The following is a 10,762-nucleotide window of genomic DNA, read 5'->3' as shown; positions in this document are numbered from 1 at the left end:
TGAATTTAATTGAAGGAATTTTATTCTCATGACACCAAATAAGCTACGACTTCCACCCATCAACTTAACTGAAGGAATTTTATTCTCATGACAACAAATAGGCTACACAGGATACCACATTATCACATACAGAACGCATGGATACAGTACAACATAACACATTAGCGAGGACTAACTCAACTCGCGACTGAACACCCCCGTCACAAAAGGCTCACACTACTTGTGAAGGCCACAGAGGCAGTTCTCCACGCCCAAGTCTCTGGCAAGGCAGGGTGGCTTACTTATTCCATCCTGGTACCAGGTTGCCCGCTTCTCCACTAGTTCAGTCAGGAAATAGTCCAACTTGTCAATGTTGACACTGGGCATCACCACAACATGGGCTATATTCCCCTCGCAGGCGAGCTGCCACCTTCGGACAAACTCCTCATCCTTTGGCCTTTCAAACACAACCGTGCTGCTGAGCTCATTAAGCATCGCTCCAATTCCTGCTTCCTTGAGGCGATCTTTCAGGTAGTGTGCGTTTCTCAAGCACTTCTGGACTTCCTTCTGAAAGCCTACGTAGCCCTTCCTGTTGAGGGTGTACCAGAGGAAGATAGGAGCATGGCCGTTCCTGCTTCCCATGATCGTCGCATCCCTTGACGCCAGATACTCCACATTGCTAGAAAGGACGTTAATGTGCTCCAATCTTGTTATCTGGACACCACATGGCATGGGGCATCCAACAAACTTGTGCCCAGAGACACTGACACTCCCAATAGGCTTTTTAAATGTCACTTTAGGTGCCTAGTGAAGATACACATACAGATATCAGGAGAATGAGCTATGAAAGCAGATGTGCAACTGATACAGCTTAAGGAAACATGAATGCATGTAAATCTAAAAATCACCTTCTTAACAAAGGGTATCATCAATCCAAAAAGGGCGCCATCACAATGAATATAAAACCGGTCTTTAAAGCCGCTTTCCTCAAGGGTTTTGATAACCAGGTCTAGATCATCAACTGCTCCCTTCACAGTTGTTCCTGCATAGTAATTTTGTTTAAAAGCAGAACACATGTGAAGCCAAGACATTATTAGTTTGGGAGTTAACTCACCAATGTTGACATTAATGATGGCAGGCTTGTCTCGGTTCTGCAATATCTTTCTCTGGAAATCAGCACAATCTATTTCCCCAGACATAAGTGTGTCGACCTTAACACAATCCATCCTGTACATTCTTGCTGCTTTGAATACTGAATAATGAGACTCACGAGAGGCATACAAGATTCCATCAGGGAACACCTCCCTCCTGTAAACAGTTAAATAAAAAAGATTAAGTACAGAAGTGACATTTCACAGGAGCAGTGATAAATTGCAGATCGAAGATATCTGCAAGTATCAAGGACTTTTCAAGTTTTACCCAACAAGAATCCCATGCAGATTTCCTTCTGTGCCACAGTTAGTAATGTATCCCCAGTACTCATCCTTTTCTAATTCCCAGAGACGAGCGAACCAATCCAGCACTCCAACCTCAAACTGCCTGGAATGGACACCATAATTGCTCTCGATGAAGGGATCTCCAAGGTTGTTAATGGAGAAGTGCTGCAGCTGCCCCAGTGCACCGTAATCAAAGTCCAAATTGTATGGGTAACCTTCAAGAATATAAAACAGGTGTGAGATAAAAAAAAAATTAAATTCCTGCCTGTTTTTAGTTCTATTACAAAGACATCCATATAACTGTGGTCTGTCTCACTGGACTCCAGAGTCCAGATTTATTTTATGCTGCCTCTGTTACAAATTATCCCCTCTAGTTACAGAAGAGTGTCATTTTTGGAATAAACGCAGTAGTGCCTCACGAAACCAAACATGCTAGTCTAAAAAAAGAAAAACCAAACATGCTGACTATGTGGGGAACTTTCAAGCACTTCTTACAGTTCAGGGCTTGCACTGTATCACAATATGAGTTTTGTTGGAGTTTCAGTATGAATTTAAAAATGTAGGACAAGTGAAACTCAAGGAGCATTTGATCTTTTTTTTCACAGCAAAAGTTCCTTTTAATAGTTTTGCAATAAAGGAATCTCAGGTGCTTGTGTTCTCATTATCTAATCAGGTATGGATCCATACTTATGCCAATGACATTTATGAATCGATACTTATGCATATACCATCAACTCCTTTTTAAAGGTAAAAGATGGAATCTTTTATTAGAATCAGATACTTATGCATATTAGAAGATGTATTAAAGCTGATGAGAACAGAATTGAAGTATGCTAAATTTCATCACAAATGGAAAACACCTACGAGCCCCTAATTCCGTGCTTGGATGCCTTTGCTTTAGTTAGATGCATGCAGGTAAGACTGTAATTTCACAATCACCACAATGCTCCATCAACAGATGTTGGAAACAAGAGCCGGGCACCAAAGCCTGACACTTAATTTTAATAATTTTAGAAAGACAGTTAAATTTAATACAGTAATCCAGGCGGATTGCTACCGATATATCCTGCTCCAGTACTGTTATCGCGCGCTTTACAAATAACAGCGATCTAAAATTATGGATTCGCAATGGAAATGCATAGGCACATGAAAATTGCTGCATGAAAAAAAAACGTCACACGATTGAAGCACCAGCCCCCGGTGGCGGTGAGTGTACTTTGCAACGGCATTTTGGCTCAGTCGAGTAACAAAAATACCGGAGCACAAGCCGACACGGACGGCCGCAAGCGGCCAACCAGTCGCCCCCACAAACCGTGAGGCGCACACGCGTGTCACGAGATCAGGCCACCGCGAACCAGATCGGGGATGCGCTAAAGGACGAAAGCGAAATCGACGGAGCGGAGAGCGTGGAAGGCACGGCGTACCGAGGTGGTGCTTGGTGCGCTCGACGAGCGAGCGGCGGTAGAGCGCGAGGACGCTGGCCATGGTGGCCTCCCGCTCGCCGGTGACCTCGTCGTCCGCGTCGGGCTCCTTGACCGCGAAGCAGGAGGTGTGCACGTTCCTCCCCATCACGATCTCCCTCCTCCCGTTCGAGGTCGGCCCCTCCGCCTTACCCCCCTCGGCCGCCGCAGCCGCCGCCGCCGCCACCACCACCACGTCCGCCGGCGGCTCCATCTCCATCGGGAGCGGGTCCGCCGCCGCCACCTTCCCGACCCCGTTCATGGAGGCGCCCAGATCCGCCAGCCCGTTGCCCACGCTCCCCACCATCTCGGCCGCCGCGGGAAATCTGGCTAGGCGCTGCGCAGATTTGGGGGGAAACCGGCAGGGGGCACGAGGACGAGCAGCGGGAGAGAGAGAGGAGGGGTTAGGAGGGCTTTGCGGGCGAATTTATAATAGCGGGCGGCGAGAAACCGGTCGCCACTCGAATCGTGACTCGTCTCGCGTGTTCGGCTCGCGAGCGGTGAGCGGGGGCCGGTCGGACGCGGGGGAGGGGCGCCGCGGGTAGATATTAATATATGCATCGACCCGCTGATCGGTGGGACCGGATGCTTGTGGGTCCGGATTGGCAGTGAGATGGGCGTTGAGGAGTCGCGTCAGAAGTCGGTGTTGCTTGCGGAGGATTTGGATGCTGACAGGACTGGCGTGGAAGCCGTTTCTCCCCCGAACGGGTATGCGAATGGACCCACGTCCAACCGACTCGATTTTTTACACACGAGAACCATTTAATGTGTTTTTTGAAAAAGACAAAAATAGGCGTCTGTTTCAAAATTGATAGAAGTAGACATGGAACATCGCCTAGTGGAAGAGCGATAAGATTTCATTCACTTTTTTGAAAAAAAAACATGAGATTTTATTCAGCATGGTCGCCTCTAACCTCGTTTGCATCTGGCCCTTTTTTTTGAGACATGGAGAAAAATCAAGACTGGTTGTATGGAGATAGATGGTGTTGAGTGTATTTCCTTGGCTTCTAGTATTGCTTCTTTTACCTCTCAATCCACCTACACCAGGGAAAGCTACAATTTTTTGCCTTGCGTGGCAAAGGTGAGCGGAGAATTCACTCGTTTACTTATATTCCCACTTTTTGTTTTTATCTGAAATTCAAAGGTGTCAATAGAATACGTAAATCAAAGGAAACTGATTCCACTCGCAAAGGGCTTTAACAAAAGTAATGGCATGAATTCGAGGTCTGCATGAATGGAATTTTGCAACAAGTGACCGGTCCCGAGATGATTTACACTTAGAAAAAAGGAGTTTACAAGGCTAAAGCAACAGCCTACATTTGCAATAGAAGATTTATAAACTAAAGAAGGTTCTCTCCATGCAATTTTCTAAGTGCTCTCCTTCGCATACTCAGGGCGGACCCGTGCCTAGGGCCACCCGGTCCGTAGCCCTAGTCGTGGCCCAAAATTCTCCACTGCTCCCCTCAGTTTTGGCCCAAAAGCTAAAGGCCCAGTTACACCGACCAGTGCAAAACAAACACAAACACAACCGGCCTGGCCTCACCTCACTACATCTCGACGCCCCATGATGCCTTCGTCGACACCTAGATTGCCTGGTGCGCTAGCCGCCGGCTGTCAGAAGTCGCCCCTTGGCTCGGCTCCTCCTTGTTCCTCGCCTCCTCCGATCCTCTCCCCAAGCGCGGGGCTGCGGGCTGCGCTGCTTTCGGGCACGCCGTGCCACCATCACCTGGTGCGCCAGCCGACGACTGCCAGAACTCACCCATCAGCTTGGATCCTCCTCCTATCCTCCCCACGTGTCGACGTGCGATCTGCGCTATTACGGTGCACGGCGCCGGCCGGATTGCCGGAAGGAGACAGGCGCCGCCGGAACCCACCGGCCTCCCCATTCTAAGCCTCTAAGCAGGGCTTGATCCAGCTCCACAAATTATGGGGGGCTCTTCTTCTCCTTCTTCTTCCTCCTCCCTCTCCTTTCCTTCTTCTTCTCTTTCTTCTTCCTCCTATTCATCTATGGTTAAAATTTGTAGGGGGGCTCCATGGGATTCATGGGGTAGGAGGGGCTCCATGGGATTCTTGGGGTAGGAGGGGCTCCAGTCCCCCAGCCCCCACGTTGGATCCGCCCCTACCTTTGAGGTGCTTCTTCTCTCTAATCTCACCCCTTCTAGTTTCAATTCAATCCATTAATTGATATTTTGGATTGAAAGTTGAATCATCTGTGCCCTAAAATTTCAAAATTAGGCTTGCAATTCATTAGGATTTTGGCATCTTATTTCACTAGGTATTTATTTATTTATTATTCCATGCTATCGCATGATTAAACATGTAGTTTCAAACGTCTTCTTAAATTGGACCATTTTTTTGAATGAACCGCATAGTGCGAGTTTCTATTGATATAGCAGAAAAATACAAAACTATGGCCCTAGGAGGCCATAAGCAAGGAAAACGAAAAGAAAAGAAAAAACAACATATACTCGCCCGGTTGGATTGGGACATCAACGTAGGTAACACTCAACTCAAAACCGCCAAAGCCGACCGGTTGGATTGTGACCTCAACGCGACTGCACAACTCCACTTGACAACGGCAGTTGGACTGAAAGCCTTATCGCGGTGCCCACCAACATTCCCACTCTCATATAGTCGCCGAAACCTTCCGACGTGACCCAACATCGACAAGGACCCGAGAGAAAACAGACCGTACCGCACCAAGAAGGCCACTGCCATGCAGGATCCTTCACCATAGTGCCGCTACAACACCACACTTCACTTGATAGAGTGATATCACCAGATCCAGACCTCTCGCAGGCTGCCTCGCAGTCGCCACCACGATAGCACAAATGCATGGGGGCCTCACCATGCCCACCGTTGGACTCCACCTCGCTCTCGTCGCCTCGAAGAAATACTACGCGCTGTTGATGGATGTCAATTTGTGAACCGTAAGTGTACGGATCAGTTGTAGCTTTTCCCTTAGAGATTCCTCCAAGGTTTATCAATCCATGGAATAAGAGATTTGCACGCTTAACTAAGCACTAATCGATGTATTCAAAATCTCTTTGAATAGGATATGATTATGCTAATAAAAGAACTAAGCAATCTAGATTAAGATGGATAGAGAGTAAAGGTTGTGAACAAGATAGATTAAATGCTTGTTCTAGGGATCTAGGATCACTTGTAGATGCAATCACCATGCATGAATGAATTAGATCTAGGTGTTATCGTGAGTGGTTGTGAACCATGCCAACACTTTCCCACCCACAATATTATCACTACACAGGGTACTCAACTATCGGAACATAATAACACATCAAGATGATCATTCTAGGTAAGCAAATAAGCAACCCAAAGTAGCACTAGCTAGCCTTTTCATGAAAGAGCATCATCAAGATAAGATTGATAACAAAAAAGATCTTAACAAAGGTTCGGCGATTACAAATCAAGATCTCCATACAACCCTGAGAAAAAACAAAGGTATTACCCCATGATCTTACACATGATGATGAATTTTGGAGTAAAGGACGCCCTATAGATCAGCTGGACCGAAGATGACGACGAACGGGGGTAGGGAAGACCTAGGCCGATCGGCTCAGGGGGTTTCCTCCTCCCATGGTTCTCCTCTTCACGTGCCTCCTCTGGATCCAATCTTCTATCCATTTTTTCCTACTTGTGGCGGCGGTGGATGGTGTTTGCGTGGTGATTTCCTCTTCTCTACAAATCCCCACTTCTTGAAGTCCATGAGGAGGTATTTATAGTCTCCAATAGGTGGTGGCTCTGGGTCAATATCGGTGAAAAAACCCTAGAGATCATCGTAGACTTCACGCTGAAGAAATGGGAGGCCGATCGGGCCCTGGAATGGGCTAGACTGATCGGCCTGGGCCCTTCTTGGCCCTTTTGGTCCTCTTCTTGTGCTGGCTTCCCTTGATGACCCATGTCAAAATATCCATTAAGCTCTTTACACAAACCCCCTTGATTATGTTGTATTTCCTGCCAAAATACAATATAATCTAAAATACAACACATATGCAATAATGGGGTTATTTCAGGTGCCAAGTGGCAGGTTAGTATAAGAATAAGCATGAAGACACTGGTTCAATAGCACTAAAAGTGTGCCAATAACAAGTGTCAACAATTCCTCCACGCTTAGCTCTTGCTCATCCTCGAGCAAGTCAGGAGGCTATAAACTTCTCCAACAAGGTTGAACAAAGATCTTGAACTAAACCTGAGCAAAAGATCAGAGGAGTAGCAAAGATAATCAAAGTACGGGTGTTCAAAGATTTATCTAAGCAAATATTCCCCACAACTATTATTCAAAACCAAGTAACTTCAAGAATCAACTATACTTACTCTTTGGCTTTCTTCGGAGGGTTTTTCTTTCGTCATAAAACAATCTCCCTGTAACAAAATTGAAGCAAGAAGTCTTTTCCAGGTGCATACATGTCACTCAAATGAATGGTGGCTATCCTGCTTATTTGCAAGCTCTCATCTCTCAAACTCAATTATATGGTAGAGCTTGGGTAAGGCTAGCTAGAATCAACACTTATATTATTGAATTAATAAAACTCTCTAACAGTTGCCTACCTTTCAAGCCAATGATTATAAGAATACCCACATAATGCGAGATTTTCAAGGATGAGAAGATATAGAATGGTGGAAATGTGCAAAGGCAAATAAAATAGTGACTTTGAGGCACAAGCGATGTCCTCGTCGTCGGATTGCACATGGTCAGAATGAAAATCCATTCCGTAAACAAATTCATCTTTTCTTTGCACCTCTCTTATTCTTCGTGATAGTAAAAACTCCTCCTTTATTTCTTTCTCTCTTTTCCTATTATTTCTTTTTATTTTTCTCAATACCTTTATTTCTTGCTTTCCTTCTTTCTTTATTTTTAATCTCTTCTCCGCACCTCCTCTGAGCACCACACCATAAATCAGTTTTAGATCTTTCTAGAGACCTTCCAGAAATTTGCTGCACGAAAACCGACGCAAGGACACCCCAGGCCGATCAGCCAAGAGGGGACCAGGCCGATCAGCCTGGCCTCTCCTTTCCTCCCCTCTGGCTCTTTTTTCTAAGGAAGCTTCCTTATCTTGTATTTTTCCAAAAATTTATAAAGCTCGACCAGAAATGGAACAGATCTTTGTATAATGGGTTGTGTCCAAAGAATAGGTAATAAAATTGAGAAATTTATGGTTCGGGTTTACGAATTCAGTAGAAAATATGATTGTTCCAATGAAAAATCTCATTACTTAATATTGACGAGGCTAGCATTCAAAAATGGTATAAAGAATATAATCAATGCTCAGATTTAAAGCGAACCAAGAGAGAGCGATTCTAATTCAATTCAAAGCATCAAATATTGCTGGTGGTGGTATGAATAAATATTTTTAGGCATTGGGTAGGATAAATAAAAACTATCAACCTGGTTAAAAGATCTTGATCAATCTTGTTTTGTAGAGGTTTTAAATAAACAATAAAATTTTAAATCACCTCCAATTCAAGCTTTACTCATAAAGATAATCAAATCAAAGCACTTGATCATCATAAAGCATGGGTATTGCATAAACAAATCGGTTATTGAAACTCCACAACTAAGATTTAGAATTCAAGACAATGCTCATGATCCAAAGTTACAAAGACAAAATAAAAGACAAGCATGCCATGGTAGGCACTAAAAATACTCGCACGATCCTCGAATTTTATTCATGCTTCTTCTCACAAAGATGCTAAAGTAGCGATCTAGGCCTAAATCTTCTCAAAAGCTTAAGAAAACTACTATTTTATCTATTTTTGATTGAAATAAAAACACTAATTTAGACTCTCACATGACTCGACTCGACCAAACTAGATCTAAAAACTCATACGAGCAACACTCCCCTACCCCACCTCACGCTTAAAATCTATGATGTCCTCATCGTAACCAAATGAAGTACAAAGGGAAAGACGCTTCCCGCACTGCTTGCACACGGGGTGGTTGCTGCTTCCTTCTCCATGAGCTCTGTTCTCCCTCATGTTGCCGCACATCCCGAAGAGCTTTCTCACGTTCCTCTACAAGAACTTGAAGTTGTCCTCCTGACGGCGATCATTATCTTCTGCCTTTTGATCCAGAGCTTGCAAGGCTTGCATGATGTCGTCAACAGCATCAAAGTGGTAGTGGATGTTCTTCCTACAAGTTGTGCAACACGTAGGATCATGCTCCTCTTGTTCTGGCCCATCGTCTTCTAGATCCTTCTCTTTGCCCTTGTCTTGACGGCGGCCATCTTGCTTCTTGCTCTCCTTCTTGCCTACAGCCCAATCCCAGTACATGTTGTCGCCTTCTTCATCGTCATGACCTGCAGCACCCCATGATTCGGGGCTCCTATCGTCCTCTCAATAGCTATCACCTCCATAGTCAATCGGCATGTACTCGGGCATCTTCTCTATGTAGCTCTTGCGCTTCATCCTGAGGAGCCCTGCTAAACACCTTGTGGGAGCGATGATGACCTCCTTCTTCTTCTTGGGCACTTCATCTTCACTTGAGAGGATGATCAACTTATGATCCGCAAGCTTTCCAGATGGTGCCTTACCTCCAACACTGATGCGAGCGTTACGAGCAGTCCTTGGCGGAGTTTTGGGACCCCACTCGCACCTCTTAGCTTTCATGTGAAGGGCGAAAGCTATGGCTAAGGGTGGGGGTGGTGCTGATTGGCTTGGGAAGGTCAGGCCAATCGGCGTGGCCTCCTCCTTCGCCGGCTGCTACCCCCTCTCATCTCCTGAGCTCTTAGACGTCGCCATTGCACTTTTTTTTTCTGATTTGGTGGATCTGAATTGCTTGTGTAGATGCGAAACTCGAGCTTTCTCATTATATACTCTTGAAGTCTTAACCAAGGATCCACACATTTCCAAAAACTTCCTTGCCCCTTCCTGCAAAAATTCACTTCCATATTCTGTCGTTACCAAAGATGGGAAAGTGGGAACCGAATCGGAGGTGAAAACCTCCCAGGCCGATTGCCTTGGGGGCTACTGGGCCGATCGGCCCAAGGGATTTTTAGCTCCTTTGCCTTCCAAATTTTCGTGGCAGCGCATACATTTGAAATATATCTATTTGTTTGAGCCTCACACAAAATTCGAATGAAACAACAGAATTTAAGATAGAGTATGTATAAGATATCTGTTTTAGTATCGTCAGGCTTGACGTGGCCGTTCTTCCTCCATGGTATAGACGTCAACATAATTCATAGGCACGACGTCAGGTTCCAAGAATACCTTTAGCTGCTGTCCATTCACAATACATTGATCTTCCTTGATGTCCATGATTGTTACTGCTGCGATAGGTGACACAAAATAAACCACGTATGGTCCGTCCCACTTGCTCATCAATTTCCCTTTATCGGAGAGTTTAAATCTAGAGTTGAACAATAACACTTCATCCCCTTCTTTGAATTTCTTCTTGTGAAGTCTTTTATCGAACCATCTCTTGATTCTTTCCTTGCAAATGCTTACACTATGGTAAGCTTTAAGCCTCATCTCTTCCAATTCACTTATTTGAATCCTTCTTTTTACTCTTGCAGCATCAACATCAAGATTCATCTCCTTTTATAGCCCAATAAGCTTTATGTTCAAGTTCAACGAGGAGATGGCATATTTTTCCATAGACGAATTGATATGGGGTCATACCTATAGGTGTTTTATGAGCTGTCCTATATGCCCATAATGCTCCGTCTAATTTCTTCAACCAATCCCTCCCTCCTTTGACTATGGTCTTTTTTAATATATCTTTGAGCTGCTTGTTCGAAGTTTCTGCTTGGCTATTTGTTTGAGGATGATAAGCTGTAGACACTCTATGTTCAATCCCCAATTTCTTCAAACATTTGCCAAAATCTTTTCTTGTGAAATGCGATCTTCCATCGCTTATCAATATTC

General features: G+C 44.8%; 1 protein-coding gene across 1 annotated transcript; it reads right to left on the bottom strand.

Moving 5' to 3' along the window:
- On the bottom strand, positions 1–3,281 carry LOC101764221 (serine decarboxylase 1). The gene is made up of 5 exons (XM_004952629.4): positions 2,840–3,281; positions 1,399–1,630; positions 1,094–1,287; positions 888–1,021; positions 1–783 (listed from the first exon to the last, which is right to left on the bottom strand). Exons 1-5 carry the CDS (start codon positions 3,180–3,182, stop codon positions 217–219), a joined length of 1,470 nt encoding a protein of 489 aa, XP_004952686.1. The 5' UTR covers positions 3,183–3,281; the 3' UTR covers positions 1–216.
- Between the last annotated feature and the right edge of the window lie 7,481 nt (positions 3,282–10,762).

Source organism: Setaria italica, chromosome I, assembly GCF_000263155.2.
Source record: "Setaria italica strain Yugu1 chromosome I, Setaria_italica_v2.0, whole genome shotgun sequence".
NCBI classification, from domain to species: domain Eukaryota; kingdom Viridiplantae; phylum Streptophyta; class Magnoliopsida; order Poales; family Poaceae; genus Setaria; species Setaria italica.
The sequence above is the reverse complement of the archived record's forward strand: the minus strand, read 5'-3'. Positions and strand labels throughout refer to the sequence as shown.